The following is a 16779-nucleotide window of genomic DNA, read 5'->3' as shown; positions in this document are numbered from 1 at the left end:
GAAAAAATAAAATTCCTAATTATTTATGCATTTGCAGCATTTACTTAAAGAATAGCCTGAGCCCTAAGTGAAGAAAAGGCAGGAAAAGAAAGGCCATCATCAGGGGCCAGACTTGAATAACCCCTAGAAGCACCCCACTGAAGTCAATGTACTGTGCTTCCAGAAGGCAGTTGGGCTGCCATCTGTTGTTACTGGAGCATGCCTCTTGGGCCTCCTAGTAAATAAAACGCTCCTTATACTTGCTGTGATGTTTTAAGGTCCTCTCTAGGTTGGTGGCTGTTGCTCTCCTGGCCTCTTCTTCATCCAGCTTTTTGTAGAATGGTCTATGTCCTCCAAAACCAGGACATTTCCTCTGTGAAGTGCAATGATTTATTTTGAACTTCAAAACTGAAAGTCCTAAAATGCCCACAAATGATGAATTATTATTAATAAGGAGCTTTCTGGATCCTAATTATTGCCTCAAAAAGAGACTGGACACTTTTGAAGTTTTTCAACTGCCTCCCCTCCCTCCCAGAAGCTCCCTACAACAATCTTAAAAAAAAAGAAAAAAAAAAAAAAAGACTGCAGATTTTATTCATGTGGGATCATTCACACCAAGCTACCATAATGTGCAATTAACACTCTAGAAACTGAAAACAGTATTCAGCAAGACAGCTGCATTATCAAAAATGCCAAAGGAGTTTTGAAGGGAGTAATGTGCATGTTAGAATAGGAAATTAATCAGAAATGTGCACATACACACACAGCAGTAGTGTCTTAAATATTTCTGAATATTAAATTTTTAAAAATCTCAAGTCTATACTTATAGCAAAGATTAATGTTAGGATAGAAAACTGATTTTTCTATTTTAAAATTATTGTGTGTTTTGCTTCTGAAGCAAACGAGGAAGTTAGAATAGAGGTTTCTAAGATCCCTTCCAGCTGGAAAATTCTTTGATAATAATCACTCTTCAATTATATTTTATAAATTTTCCCATTGAAAAAAAATGCCCCTTTTATTTCCTCTTGCCAGTCATAATGATACTTAACACTCATGCTATTTTCAAAGTGCCTTTCAGACATTACAGACACTAACTCACAATGGCAGGGGTAAACTGCCTGCTTCTGCACAGCACAATAATCATAAGTACATTTATATTATAATCCCTACTAAGCTATGGATCCAACCGACTGAGTAACTGAAATGAAGCAGAATTACCCCAGCAGCATTTTGCTGGAATTTTCTTGTCAACTAGCTGAAAGTGTTTTTTAGAAATAAGGAAATGGGGTTTTGGTCTTATTTCAGTTCAGAGTGTGTAGGTTTGAGGAAGGTCAAGCTTCATAATAAAATTTGCAAGAAAAACAGGACAACTTTTTATTTATTGGAAATAAGGAAAAGATCTAAATATTTCCTTCCAGAAGTTACCATGAAGCAGATTTTTATGTGTGAGAACTTTAAAAAATAAATAAATAAAAAGGAAGAATAACCAGAGTTGAAGGCACAAGGTGACCTCATGCAAAAGAAAATTAGTAAAGGAAAGACCCTCGATCCTGGATCCCACAAATACCCGGCCTGAGGCTCACCTTTGTTAAGGATAGTAGAGGCTTCTCGAGTGAGGGGCTGGCAGACAACACATGTAGGGTCTGCCAGGACGGGACTGGCAGACTGTAAGTCAGCAGGAGACCCCAAGGTTTGGGATAAGAAAACAGTCCCTTCCCTGGTGAGGCACGTGCTAGGCGGGAGTCTACCTGGGCTTCTTGTAGGTCCTGTAGGAATAGTTACACATGAGTGTTCAATAAATATGAAATCCAGCCACCCTGAGACACTTAACACTAGTGCAAACAGTCATTAATGAGAATCTCTTATCCAACATGTTGTGCTTATTAGATTGTGATAAAGTTATTGCATTAGAACATAAAAAAATTATCCTGTTTGCTTTTTCCTAGCCTAGAAGGTATGAAAAGTTTAGGTCCTGGGGGGTTTTGGTTAGGACAGAGGGCAGTACATGGGCAGGCAGGTATGTATGCTTTAAAAAGAACAATTCTTACATTTTAAGAAGAACAGTTTGCTAATTTATTTTAAAGGAATCTAAACATTCGTGGTTTTGCTCCAGTGTAGGAAACGCAGTCCAAAATGCACATGGAAAAGGGAAAAAGTCTAAGTGTAGTTTTTCATGTTTGCAGAAATTAATATTCTGAGTTGAAAATTTGCTCAGACAACTCAGAATCAAAATGAACCCTGTACTGTGTTTCTTTCAGAGCTCTTTGGGGGTAGTAAACCACCTAGTGATATGTAGTCAGCGGGAAAATGATCTAAAGGTGTGAATCAGAGCTCCAACTTAATTTGTTTTCTTCTTTCTTTTCTTTTCTCTCTTTTTCTTCTTCTTTGTTTTTTAATAAGTTATAGGTGCACAACGAAGGAGAAGCCCCAGTGCACTGGCCATTGAAGTATTTGAAGCACATTTGGGAAGTCACATTTTGCAGGTAATTAAAAGAGAAAGAAACTGACTTGTGTTTTACGAAGCAAAATGAACATGTTTAGTCTTTATTTAAAAAATATTTTTAGATATTGGCTATGTGGATGACCGTTGTTGATTCTTAGAATTATGAAATTCTTACAAATTTATTTTTTTTCTTTTTAGAAAGCCATCCCTTGAGAGAATATTAATGAGAAAGGGAGGGCAAGTATTATTTGTGCTGTAATAATTGAGATAAATTGCACTATTCAGTTGATGCAAAATGTATAGTAGCTGGCTGTTCCCAGAATGACTGTGTGTGTGCTGCATTTCTAAGTGGATATATGTGTGTGTCTTTGGAGCTATATATTGTTTTTGGAAGAGCAAAATTTTGTTGTGACAGTAATGTGACATTTTTATGTGCTGCCAAATTTCAGTTGTTCTTTGCTTGAGTTTGTATTCATAAGCGCTTTCAATCTTAACGTTTGCCTCCCCAAATTACAAGCTTTCTCAGAATGAAATTTTAAAGTATATTTTAAGTAAAAGGAGACGAATAATCATAATTGATTTTTGCCAATGAATTCCATGACAAGTTAGTGTGAGGGTTACTAGGATGGAACTGTAGTCATTTAGTCCGAGATAAGATTCATCCCAAACCCTGCCTCTCGCTTACTCAAAAAACATTTTTTTCTTTAAGACTTTGCGGTGACTTGGACATATCCAGGGATAATTGTCCTACATTGTTTCTGCTTCCAGGACAAATATGTTGACATGGCCAGAGCTTGCTTTTTCTTTTCTTTTTTTGAAACTATGTGAGATACATTTTTGATACGGAATTAGAGAAACAGATATGTTTGGGATAGTTCGGCAGATTATTTGGAAAACTTGCCTATGCTTTTCATTGGACCTAGCTTATTATTTCTGATGATATGTATCCAGAAAAACTGTTAACATCAGATCCCCCGTGTTCAAACCCCAGGGATTCTCTGAGCTGGTTCATGGGTTGGCAACTTCAAAAATCCTCTGAGACCCCTGTTTGAAGGACACATTCTTACTAAATCAGAATCTTCAGGGTGAGGTCCAGAAATTGATGATTTTTAACAGTCTTTGGAGACAATTCTGATAATTCATTAGGTCTGAGATGTCACAGTTATTACTTGCAAATTTAAGGCCCTGGACAGCCTTACTTGGTTCATTTTTGTTTATTCTGATGTTTGCCGTTTTCCATTAATATCCGTTAAGTTGCTATATAACTGATGTTTGCTGAAGTACACCTTGGGATTTGCTATTCTATTGTGCATGCAACATTTTGAGTTACCTTGGCAGTAGATTAGTTTCAGGGATACAGAAAGGATATTTCTCCCTAGATCTTCAAATTTTTATTTCCTCTTTTCCTTTACATGCTTTGTTCAGAATCTCCTTTATAAGTTTTGTATGAGCAGTGCTGTATATATAAATATACATAAATAATAAATATAAATATAATAATACAAGTATACATCTATTTTTATGTATAGTGAAATTCTGATGTGATTCGGGATGACTCCTGTTCATAGTCTGAAGCAGTCAGTGCAGAAGACTTAGCCTGTGAAAGAAATGGTCCAAACAGTAGCCTCCGATTATTATTCTCTCAATTCACTCTGAAATTTGTGTCCAGAGTCCTCAAGGAAGGGTGACTTAGGAGCTTCAAGAATTTAAAACTGCTTTATTATTTTTTTAAAGATTTTATTTATTTATTTGACAGACAGAAATCACAAGTAGGCAGAGAGAGAGGGGGATGTAGGGAGATGTGGGGCTTGATCCAAGACCCTGAGATCATGACCTGAGGCACAGGCAGAGGCTTAACCTACTGAGCCACCCAGGCGCCCCTTAAAACTACTTTAAAACACAAAATTTAGGAGTTTGAATTGAACGGAAGCTTAATGTAAATAGAGTAAGTATATAATGGTTGCTCCAAACATCAGTTCAACAGTTAGCATCATCGAGAGAGTGGGGAATCTAGAATGAGGCTGCTGAGCTCTTCTGCTCTTGGGATTGGTCTCACTCAACTTAGCATACTTTAAGAGAAACATGGACAACTGGATATCATTTAGAATACAATAACCATACTGGTGTGGGAACTAGAAATCATATCACATGAGGTGGATGAAGGGTTTGGTGACGTTTAGTTTGGAAAACCCGGAATTTAGAAAGAATGTTAATGTTCTTTCTCTGTATTTGAAGACCTCATGTGAGAAAAGGATTAGATACATTCTGTGTGGATTCAGAGTACAGGAGAGAGAAAGGGGGTAAAAATCACCTTCACTGAAGAAAACTAAATAGGGCTGTTCACATTTGGAATTTGGAGTATGTTCAAAGTATTTGTCTCTAGGGGGAAGTATAGGTGCCTTGGTAGGGATGCTTTCAAGAAAGTCAGGTCTCCAAGGACAATTGTACTAGATAATCTTGAAATTGTTGAAATTAGAATTTTTTTATCATTTGATTTTATTTACCAGTAGTTACGGAGGTGTGTATACTCCTCTAAATGAAATAATAGAATTGTGGGTAGTAAGGTGTTAGGAAACGGTAGTAACAAGCTTACCTTCTTAGAGAAGAGCCTTCTCTAAGCTTAGTTTTCTTCCCTCCTTGCAGGGGGCTCTTGAGCCCACAGACCCTTATCTGTATCACATTCTGCAATACCTCAGTGGTCTGCAAGCATAAGATGGTTTTCATATTTTCCTTCAAGTGGATTCATGGTGGAATCTGGTGGATTCTTGAGGACAGGGATGAATTCTTTCTTCCCTCTTTCCTTCTCTTCCTTCACTTGCAAATACCTGATACAAACCTGTGTAGTCAACAAGGAATGGGAAATGTGGAACTTGGAAGATAAGGTAGAAGTCAGTTCTGAATACTAGGGTGGGGTTCAGAAAATGCCTGTGATTTCTCTGCACCAAGTGCCATGACTCCCTGCCTGTGTCCCCAGTGATGTTTCATGGGACAGTCGTCTAAGGACCCATTGGTATAGAGAGTTCAGGATAAGAGATGAAGGTAGACTCCTTAATTTTTGCTTCATCCATGTTGTTTACTGCAATACATGTTTTTGCTATGTATATCTTATTAGCTGTGTATTGGAGTATCCTTTAAAATTTGACTTCTTTTCTCCTGAGATGGAGAACATTTAACTTAATGGTGATTCTACCAATATAAGATCAACTGTTGCAAAGTCATTTTCCAATTAAATGGCCTAACACCAGTGTATGTAGGCACCGTCATTGGCCGGGCTGTGCCCTGGGCAGCTCTGAGGCTACCGGTCTCATCATTCACATGGAAGCTTCTGGAATGACTGTGAGCTGTACTGTAGGCCGAGTAAACCTGCAGCTGTTTCAGGCATGAATGTCAAGATGGAGGTATCTTCTGCAGGAGAGTCGAGGGTTCAAATGATCCCAGCCTTACAACAGCTAGACTGTGAAGTGTACACATTGGGACTGAGTCAAGGCAATTTAGTTCACTTTATCCTTCTTTGACTTTGATTAATCAGATGAGGAGCAGAAAGGCAAAGGTTCAAGTTTAGAAACTATGCTTTTTGCAACCCCCTAAGAAAAAAATCCAAGAACTTTAGGTCATTATGTGGGGTCTTTCCTGAATGTAGTATATGTGACTCAGCACTAATTTGGTTCCTGCTTTGGAAGCTCTCTTAGGGCATTGCTGTTCCCACTTCATGACTTCCTTAATACCAAAAAATATGAGTGTTATTTACTTTTACTTTCCCTACTTAGAGACCAGAAAGAATATTCATATTTTACTTATCAAAGTTAATGAGACACAAAATATTAACAAATATCATCTTGGTAACTCATGAAATTAACTAGTGGAATGACTTTCCCTTAGGTGTAGATTTATGAATGCAGTGCTTTAATTATTTGCATGTCCTTAGCAGAAGGTTTCACGTTTTTTTTTTCTTTCTGTAAATAATGCTTACATAATTGTTATATAAAATCGCAGTTTTGTTTTTGCATATTCTATAGCAATCCTGTTGTATTCACCTCACAGGTGTTAAAACAATCAGCTCAGGCCTGGTATATGGAAGATTTTTAAGGTCTGTGTTTATATTCATTGTGAACCCAATATGGTGAGCTACCTATATGTATACATTTTATTACTGATGTTGTGTGATACGAATCAGTGCTCAGAACTACTACATAGTTAGAAAGTGATTGAAGAATGGTCTTTATCCATAACTAGTTGCAGATATTAAAATAAATGACATTTTGTGATCTAGATGAATGTAATCATAATAAGTACCTCCATGTTTTTTTATTTAGCCTGTCTTGGGAGAATAAAAAGAATATTCTTTAAGAAACACCCTAGTGGGGGATAAAGGTGGAAACATGGTATCCACATGTCATTTTGCACTTGGCTATATTGCATGAACCCTTCTATATATGGGTCATTGCCCCTGCGTTATTTCTGGGCATTAAGACACTTTGCATTGCTCTTAGAACATTTAAGCCCCAAACTTCAGGAGAATCCTGTGGCCAGATCAAGGGAGAACCATCAAAAACACTGTAGGATTATAACACTTGAGTCTGACTTTGAGTTGATTAGAGAAGGCTGGGCACAGTGGTTACATGGCTATCTTCCCCAGCGAAACTAGAGAGATATTTTTGCAAGGCTCATTTATTGGTAGAACAACCCTCTTAGAGAAGATGCAGATATTGCCATTGCCTTAGCAGAACAGTTTAATTAGGTGTGTATTTACCTAAAATGGTGGGGAGGAAGGGAACTCAAATGTAGCTGTTTTTCTATTTGATAGGCAAAGGAGTCAGAGATTTGTGTGGGTGAGATGGGCGACACCGCTTCTCAATGAAATGTCAGATTTTCATCACGAGGCTTTTCTTTCTTCCCTCAACACCTCAGCCATAGAATACAGAGTAGAATCCTATCTCAAGGGAAAGAAGGACCTAGGTTTTAAAAGCAAGCTGTTTGGGATCAGATTTGGGGAAAAATATCAGATCAAGGTTTACCTTGCAATTTCTGATTCCATTACTAATGACATTTTGAAGATTGGTTAAGGACATGTCTTGGAATCATGACTAGTTTGTCTGCATACTACTTTGGTCCTGCAGAGTTATTGTCAGAGAAAAACATACAGGTTCCCTACCCAAAATATTTAAAAATGTGTAGTTGATATAATAAGGAAAACAATAGTATGTTGTGACATTTTATATCTTTGTTATTGTTCAAGTATTTGTAGTTACCGTCCTGCTCCAGTCTCTGAGACTAATTTGATTGTAGAAGACTAAGAAAAAGATTCTTCAGAGAAAATACATGAGCTCTATGGGCAAAGGAAGCTACTTATGATAATGTTGAGGTTGGGGGTAGAGAATGCCAAATGTATTGTTTTCAGCATCTCCTTGAATTGGCAAGAGAAAAACAAAAGGTTGGCAAGTACAATTCAAACATCTGGACAAAGCAAAGTGAATGATACCTAAAACAGCCCCAAAACTGACTAGTACAAGATCCAAATTATTTTATTTATAATGCTGCTTAGCCAAGCCAGTACTCATTTTACATTTGATGCCGGTGTTTTTAAAAGACTTCTCTGAAAAAGAGTGAGAACATTTAAGTCTGTTGTTCATTTTATTGATGAATTGGAATTTCACCCTTATTTATTATTTTATTGGAACTTACAAAAGAAATGATTATCTCTAGGAAGTTGCATATTCTTACTCCCGATAGCCCTTGTGGGCAAAGTGGCATCCTGCTGGATATCAGTGCTAAAATAAAACACAATAACTTCAAATAATAGAGGTGTTCTTTAGCTGTGATAGAGGAAGGAGAGGAAGGTGAGCGACCCTATAGTCTCCCTGTGATCCAGAATGGTAAGAAAATGTAAAACTAAATATAGAAAAAGAGAAAGTTAGTGAATATATTTGCATATGCAAATTAGCTTAATTGATACTGCTTGCCTCTACAGGGATTTTTCATTACAAACTGGAGTGCTACATTGTTCAGCTCATATTGAGTAATTTAGTAACTAATGAGACCAGTTTGCACTAATTTGCATATGATAAATGAGCTTAATTGCAGTAAATAACTTGGAGGCATAATTACTTAATTTTCCTGTGTTGCACGGCTTTTAAGTTCACTTGTATGAACAACTCAAGATAATTTTGCATATTTAAATTAGTTGCTTTTAAATTTTCTTGAACAAAAAAAAAAAAAAAAGGAACACACCTTATCAATTGAGCTGTAAAACAATTGGAAGTAAGGTTTACAGTGTTTTTATTTAAAAAGAAAAGAAAGAGCAATAGAAATTTCTTCAGTCTATTGTTCACCTGTCTCACTTCCTTACCTCAAATAGGATACTGGCATTGATAGGAAAATGTTTTCAATGTTGGAAGTTAATTCACAACTTCTGTTAGAAACTGACCTGAGTTTAAACTGAAATACATTTATGAATGAATCATAACTTTGGAACTAGGGCTTATGACAGAGATGTGTCTGTCCTTTATCTAGTTTGGCAACTGAGTATTAGAGGAGTCAGCTGGGTCTCCTGCCTGCAGCGTACGTGTCATGGAAGTTGCTGGGCTGCTACGAAGCCAGGGTTGCTCTGACCCGTGTGTGTATTTTCTATCTAGATTAATGTTTTATCCTTAGGAAATTGATTTCATTAGAGAATCTCAGTGTGGTTTGCCAAGGATTAGCTCACTGGTCTTCCCGTTAACCAAAGACTGTGTGTTTTATCAAGATCTCCATCCTCAAAAGTTGAAAAACTAAAGCACACAGAGGTTGATGGCCGAGCTATTAGTTCATAATACTGTATGGCTTGCTTTAGCATTGCATTTTAAGGGAAAAAGTAATTTATTATTCAAAATTAACAAGTCATATCATCTCATATTCATGATTGAGTATGAGAAAAATATTTTATGGTTGTGAAAGTTTAAAACCTGTCCTTTAGAAAATCATTGCTGCTTTACCTCATTGTATATAAAAAAACGTCAGAGGCGTTAAGGCTATTGATTTGCCACACTTTGGAAAAATAACTCATGAAACTTTTCTCTGAAAAGGTCAAATCCCATTAACTCTAGTATAAGCTTCCTGTATCCTTCAGAGGTGGCCAGAATGAGTGCTAATACTAGAATAGTCCAAGTGTAAAATTTCAGCCCTTCATATAATAGATGGTCAAGAAATATCCAGTGAATAAATGCATGAGCAAAAAAACCAAAAAGTTCTTAGCAAAGCCACGGTTAACCCCAGAGCCCCAGAGCTAGGGCTTCACCTCACCTCTGTGTTCCCAGGTCAGTTTATAGCCACATCTTCTTGAGGCAGGGCCGAGTATGGGAGATTCTTCTGTTGCATGGATTTGGGCATCCAGCTAACCTGAGTTCACATCCCAATGTGTGTACTTAGTAACTGTGTAGGCCTAGAGCAGTCTCTCACCCTAAGCTTCCATTTCCTCTTCTCTAAAATGGAGAAAATAGTAGTAAAAATTTTCCTGACAGACATATTGTGAGGATTGAATGAGATACTATAGTTAAAAGTGCTCCATCAGGAACCTGATATATAGAATGTGTTTAAGTGTCTGCTAGTATTTTTCTATATGTTGGGTGGTCCAGAATAATGCCCAAGGTTCTGAGGAAAATGGTTAATGCTTCCTAGTATCATTACCAATATCAGAATACAGGAACTTTCCCAATCTTCTCAGGTTAAAAAGAAGATAGATATTTTCATTGAACTCAACATCCGTTATCTATTTACATAAATGATACTTATATTTGGTGGTATATACTAGTTGGCTCACAACAAAATTTTAAATTTGGTGGCAAGAAAAGAGTACCACCTTGAGAATGAAAATCATCCTCAGAACAACCAAAGGAGTTGTTAGAACAATCTCATTAGCAACCTAGAAACAACTAGAGAAAATAGAGTTTATAAGGGGACTCCAGAATCAACATTTCCTTTGGACCCAAATGGGATAGGCCATTCCTCTTTTCATCATACTGTATAGTCTCCTCAATTTGCTTAGAAAAGTGGGAATGAACATCCAGTCAGAAGTCCAGAAGAACTAGAAGGTTAAGATCGGTTATCATCCATTGCTACAAATTATGTGAAGGAAATACTAAAGTGCATGTAGGATTCTTCTCATGCATGCTGCCCAAAATCTATCATCTGTAATACCAGAGAGGACTCTCTTCCACATCGACAGCAGAAGCAAGAACTTCCTGGAAGGATTATCATGATGGTATGTGTCTCTGTGTGGCAGGTACATACAATACCCTTTGGGTTTTCACATACCTTACCAAATTTGATTTGCAGAATAGACATATGGCATCCTTCACTGACAGTGTGAGAAGTATGGGAAAGGGTAGGGTAGGGGTTTGAGATAGCTGCTCCTCTGGAGGAAAGCTAGGGGTTTGGGCCATGTGTGAGTAGAACTAAAGCTAATAGTAAGTGAGGGCTTTCTAGTCACAAAATTATCCGAGATAGGCCAGGACCTAGGAAAATGAGACAATAAGTCTAAAAATACTAGGCTTTTATTCAGTAACTATTTACCGAGTGCCTTATTTGCATCAAAGAGTGGAGAAAAGACTGAGATACAAAGGTGAGTCATGGTTTTTTCTCTCAACACTCCCAGTAAGACTTGAGAAGACTGATAACAAAAGAGACCACCACAGTTCAATGTAACTTAGATGAGAGCCTCTTGATTCAGTCACATCTGGGTTTGAACTCCCAGTCTTAATTACATACATTTGGGTAATATATTTATATGTTTGAAGCCTCTGTTTTCTCAATCCCGAGTCGAGATGGTAGTGACGTTTACCTCCTATATGGGACTGCACCCTGAAGTAACAGGTGGGAATGTGATTCCCCAGCTTGGGGCTGGTCCACGAGCACTTCCTGGGGTTACAAACTTACAGTCACACATTCCGCCCTCTTTGCCCAACCACACATACTCTTTCAAGTCTAGTGTTCATGTCTGTGGGAGTGTTTGAGGGTTCTGGCCTCCCTAGGACATGGGTGTTCTGAAGCGCGGTCCCATACGGTAGAGTTCGGGAAGGAAGAATGAGAGCAGTATTGTAGCTGGGCAGATCTCGTTTGGAGCCTGCTGTTAGGAAGATTGCTTCCAAGGTACGGAAAGTCATCTTTAATTCTTTCACAGGCGCGAAGGGTTGCTGCATTATTTGTAGATTAAACTGGAACAGAAGGATAATTATTCTTTCAATTTTCAAAGTGGACAGAGGTCTTAGCAAATCTTAGGGTTATGTGTCAAATACGAATATGAATAATTTCCTGATGCCTGTAGGTAACTGCAAATTTGTGCCATATTACAGTGTTCTTTCAGGCTCTAGAATAGTCCTTGGTGGTAGTAAACGTTAGATTCTTGTTACCGTCCTCAGCTATGAATGACGGAATAGACCAGCACCAGCTCATTATCGTTTAGTGGGGAACCAAACCACGGTCAGTATGGGCAGGGTTGCTTTCTCGTCTGAGTTTCCAGAATCTTACAAGCCTTTTGGATAATGTGAGCTTTTGGGGTTGAGGAAGGATTTGCAGGGGTAGGGTGGCGTGGTGGTGATGATGTGCTTTGTTTCCCAAACTGGGCTTATTCCAGTCACTTGTGAGCCTCCCAGAACACTAGGATTCTGCAAAAACCCTTGGGGAAAGTCTGGCACAGAAGAATTGAATCGAAATTAGTTTACAATATTAAAAAAAAAAAAAAACCTCCAAATACAATAAGAGCATCATTGAACAATTATACAATAATGTCACATCTGTAGCCTACTTCACTGGCTTTTTGAAGACAGGAAGATTATTACCGAAGACTCTTCCATAAGTAGTTGTCCCGCTTTGTGCGTGGATGTGTGTACGTGTGTGTACCTGTATGTGGTCAGATATCACTTAGAAACTGCATAAAGTAAAAAAAAAAAAAAAAAAAAAAGGAAGAAATGTTGAAGATTTTTTTTTAAATGCAGCCACAAAAGACAAAATAAATTAAAACACAAATATTTCTCATACTCAGACATCTATTTCCCTTGGTACATTCGACTTTCTGTAAATTAGCTGAGATGAAATTGTGATCCTTGTCTTTTGAAACAGTTGTGGAAGGAACAGCTGATTTCAAGAGGGAAATTACACAGCACATTGTGTCTGATACATTTTGGCAAGTGGTTTTCTTCTGAGCCGGACTTGGGTAATACCATGTCTATTACAAGACTGCAGTAAGCAGTATCTGTAGGCGCGAGTAATAAGAAGGCACTATAGGGGAGCTGCTGGAGGGGGCAGGGATTATTACTGGGCTCCATTGTCTCTCTCCTGCAGGTGGGCACACACCTGTGGGCCAGCCCAGGAGCTGGGTCAGACACTCCAGGTCACCAAGACTCCTGCTGTTTTTATTAGGTCTCCTAGTGTCTTGTGAATATTAATTCCCAAGCCCTTGCCAGTTCAGGATCTGATGATTTAGGATCACAAGGTAAGGAATCTGTGAAACTGTGTTATTTGATGACAGCAGAATAGAACCCTGCCTAAGAGAAGAAAAAGCCATACGGTGTTATTTTCCTCTGTAGGGGGGGAAAAAAGCATTTGAGTGAATTAGAGAAATTATTATAAATATTTATTACCCCTGGATGAATACAAAGTGTAGGGGTGGATTACCCGCACGCAAGAGCCTTGTCAAATTCCTATGAGGCCAGGTGACCGCTGCAGGAACTGTCAGGTCAGAGCAGCTGTTCCCCGTATTTCTAAAGATTTTTAAAATGCAGGTGACCCGTTAGGCAACTAGAAAAATGCCCTCTGCAATAATCCACTCTCATCCTTCATTTTAGAGTGATACAATGTTTTAGGAAATTTAGTCTGGTGGGAAGATTAGACTGAGGGTAGAATTGACCTAAAGAAACAGAAATTTTTTTTTTTCTAAGTGTGAAGTCTGCGAGTTCTACATAAATACAAAGGCAAATGATAATATCAATGACTATTTTAATTGCATCTTTAATCCATAAGGATAGTTCAATGACATTTTAAATTATACTTTTAGAATTGTAGTCACATAGGAGATAAAACTCAGTAACTATTTAATAATGCATAGTAAGATCAACTGTATCCTCTCTTGAGATCACATTTAGGTGGACTGAATGTAAAAACCCAGTCCGGAATTTAGACAGCATTTAATCTTCTAGAAGACATTGTTGGGTCTTTCTAAATATAAAGTACCCAAGCCGGGTCCTTCGAGTGGGGACCAGTTATCTTGGCTGAATGATGACTTTCACTGGATTCACAGCTAAGCTGTATTATTACTATTTTTTCTAGAAGGAATTGGATTGTTAACAGATCAAATGATTCACAGTACTGGAAGGTTACTAAACAGTATGTGACAGACTGGTAACTAATTGATAATCATTTAACCTGGCATTACTTGAAGATGACGATATAGTGAAGGCGTTTATGTTGGGGAAACATTGCGGGCTGGAAAAACAACAATCCCTCCTCAGGATGTGTCCTACACGGAAACTGGTGGGATGCTTCTGTGGCTGCTGCTTACCTGGTCTTCATGGTAGAGTATCTGAAGGATTTCATTTAAGTTAGGGCGGGAGCTTTGTATGGAAAAGACTCATCCTACTAACATTGGAATGCAGAGTAACTTGGGGATTCTCTAAAACTGAATGGTTGAAATTGGATCCAAGCACAAAGTAATTGGGATGGATGTAGATTTTTTCTTTTTTTTTTAAGATTTTATTTATTTATTTGACAGACAGACATCACAAGTAAGCAGAGAGGCAGGCAGAGAGAGAGGAAGGGAAGCAGTTTCCCTGCTGAGGAGAGAGCCTGATGTGGGTTCGATCCTAGGACCCTGAGATCATGACCTGAGCCAAAGGCAGCGGCTTTAACCCACTGAGCCACCCAGGTACCCTGGATGTAGATTTTCAATACAGAGTTACGCAAAGCTTGCGGGTGTAATATTTATTAATACACATTTCTTGAGACTTACTGTATGACAGACATTCACTGAGCCAGTTACTTACCTGCATTACCCCGGTTGGTCCCCTGGCCCATCTTTTGAATTAGGTGCTGTTATCTTCCCTTTTAAGGGTGAAGAAACCAAAGTTCAGAGTGGTGAAGTGACTTGCTAAGGACCCAGAGCTTTTTGTGATGGGCACAGCTGCTATTGGAACCCGGAAGTGGACATGAGAGAGAGAGAAAGAGAGGAATTATAAAGGAAATATTAGGTACTAAATCATTGTACTGTTGAAGTTTTTCAAGTGACATACTTTAAGCTCTGGTTTGAATGGAAACTAGAGGACATGTACTTTTGTTTAATAAAGAAATATTTGCCCTGAGCAGAAGACAACATTTTAGAGCTTGTCATTTCATTTCTGGGAAAGTATTTGAGGAAAATGACATGGCTCAGCCCTGTTTGCTGACCATTTTGTTGTCTCCTGCTGAGACTTGCCATTTCCATAGCCAGTGGGCTGTATTGAATCAGACAGAAGCAATAGGTCATTAACAGAAATGGAGACTTGGGACAGCCTGCAGAGGCTGAAAGACAAGCAGAATCATTTCGGGCCACATCAACAAAGCTGTGTCTAATAGAATCTCATGCAACTATGTTGGAAGAGTTTAGCCTGATTTTCAGAAAAACTTGAGAAACTTTAAAAAGCACGAAGTCATTTCTCTCCAAAGAGTGCCAGGTTTATCATGAAAACAGAGGTGAGAGAAAATACTCTTCTGGTTTCTACATGCTGCATTTTTTCCCTTAGTCACATCCATTGAAAATAACTGTTTAAAATCCACTTAGTTAAAAAAAAAAAAAAATCCCGGTTTTACCACTGACCTATGCATTCACCTTGAGATCTTTAATTCGTAGCATTCATCTGAAGGGAGATTATATTATTTAATTTGATCGATATCTAAATTATTAGATTGCATTTCATTGACCTTTGGAGATTGCTTTGGATTATTACAGTTGGGAAGCGGGGATGAGGGGGACAGGTTTGCCATTGAGATCACCGCCCATTATTTTTTAAAACCTAGAATACATAGGAAACCTAGGCAACATATATAACTAGCCTCTTAGATGTACTCCAAATCAGAGGAAAAATACAGACCCTTAATATAGTCATATTGAACAAGTATTCATAGACAGCCTGCTGTATAGAAGACATAACTAATATAGCTATAGAGAAGATTTAAGTGTTATTCCTTCTCCCAGAGTTTATAATAAATTTCTGTATTCTAAACTGGAACGAAGGACGTAGGTCTGGAAACAGGACCTAAAACGCCTGTGGCCACATTTACAATTAAAACTTAGGAAACGGAATACCATTTTCAGGGACAGCTATACTGATATACTTAAAAATAGTCCAGTTAGATATACATGAAGGTACCTGTGTGTGTGTTGGGGGAAAAAAATTCTAAAATGTTATCATACATGTCTTGTGTCTCCTACTAGATGGTAAGCAGCTTGAAAAAAGGAGTCATGTCTTGTTCATCTTGTGACCTCTATTTTGTTGTGTATTCAGTAGGTGCTCAGTATATTTGTAGAATGGCTTGAATTTGTATAAACAATGCATGTAACTTCTAGCCCATTGGTCATTAATTGCTTCTTATGTTTTGGGCAGTGTTATTGAGAAGTCAGCCATACTAAATGATTCCAGGGTGTACTGCTGTCACTCGAAGAAGACATTTACATGCCAGGCTCTTAGTAGGGTTAATGCATTATGTACCCAAGTCCCTAAGCACCGATGTGAGAATGTCCTTCTCAGCCAAGAGGTCATTGAAGAAAACACAGGCTCATCATAATGTCATTTTCCCCTTAATTTTCTGATTACTTACATTTGGTTTAGTCCTAATTATGAATACCTTTAATTGCTTTATCACAGTGATGATTAACTGTGCCCAAGTCAAACCCCTTTGAAAGAGAGGACAATTCCTTCTAAAGGTTTTGCATGATTGCACTTAGGAGGAATACTAAACAGTCATAGAGGTAGTCAAACTTCCTAAAGGCCAGTCGGCTCTTCTACATTCCTAAGATACCCGGGGCGATTTTTATTTTTGAGTTTTTTCAGACCTGGAAAAACTTATCTTTCTCACTGTTTCTTTTCCCAGAAAGTTAGAATTTGCTACTTTATTTATATGAGTCATTCTGCCAGATGACAATATTGGGAATAAAATATATGCCAGCTGTTCTCCAGAGTATTAAAAAAATAATAAATAAACTTTGAGATCCACATGTTATCACGGAAGGAGTACTTGGCTGGGTCGCCTTCATGGTTTTCTTTTGTGTGTATAAAATAGCCATGATTGAGAGGTTTTGTGTTTTATAAACTAAGTTTAAAACTCCAAATCTAAGTTATTTCATGCAAAATGCT

At 38.0% G+C, this 16779-nt stretch overlaps 1 protein-coding gene across 15 annotated transcripts in view; it reads left to right on the top strand.

Moving 5' to 3' along the window:
• The window catches only part of NPAS3 (neuronal PAS domain protein 3), an 845929-nt gene that overhangs the window by 410369 nt on the left and 418781 nt on the right, over positions 1–16779 (top strand). For 9 of the 15 annotated variants that reach the window (XM_082737849.1, XM_082737862.1, XM_082737861.1 and 6 more), the window contains one exon: positions 2386–2462. In XM_082737849.1, the coding sequence (XP_082593975.1) occupies positions 2386–2462 (77 nt within the window). Of the gene's footprint in view, positions 1–2379; positions 2463–16779 lie in introns of all 15 variants that reach the window. The other 6 variants (XM_082737860.1, XM_082737858.1, XM_082737850.1 and 3 more) reach the window with 1 other exon arrangement.

Source organism: Mustela nivalis (genome assembly GCF_964662115.1).
Source record: "Mustela nivalis genome assembly, chromosome: 6".
NCBI lineage: Eukaryota > Metazoa > Chordata > Mammalia > Carnivora > Mustelidae > Mustela > Mustela nivalis.
The sequence above is the reverse complement of the archived record's forward strand: the minus strand, read 5'-3'. Positions and strand labels throughout refer to the sequence as shown.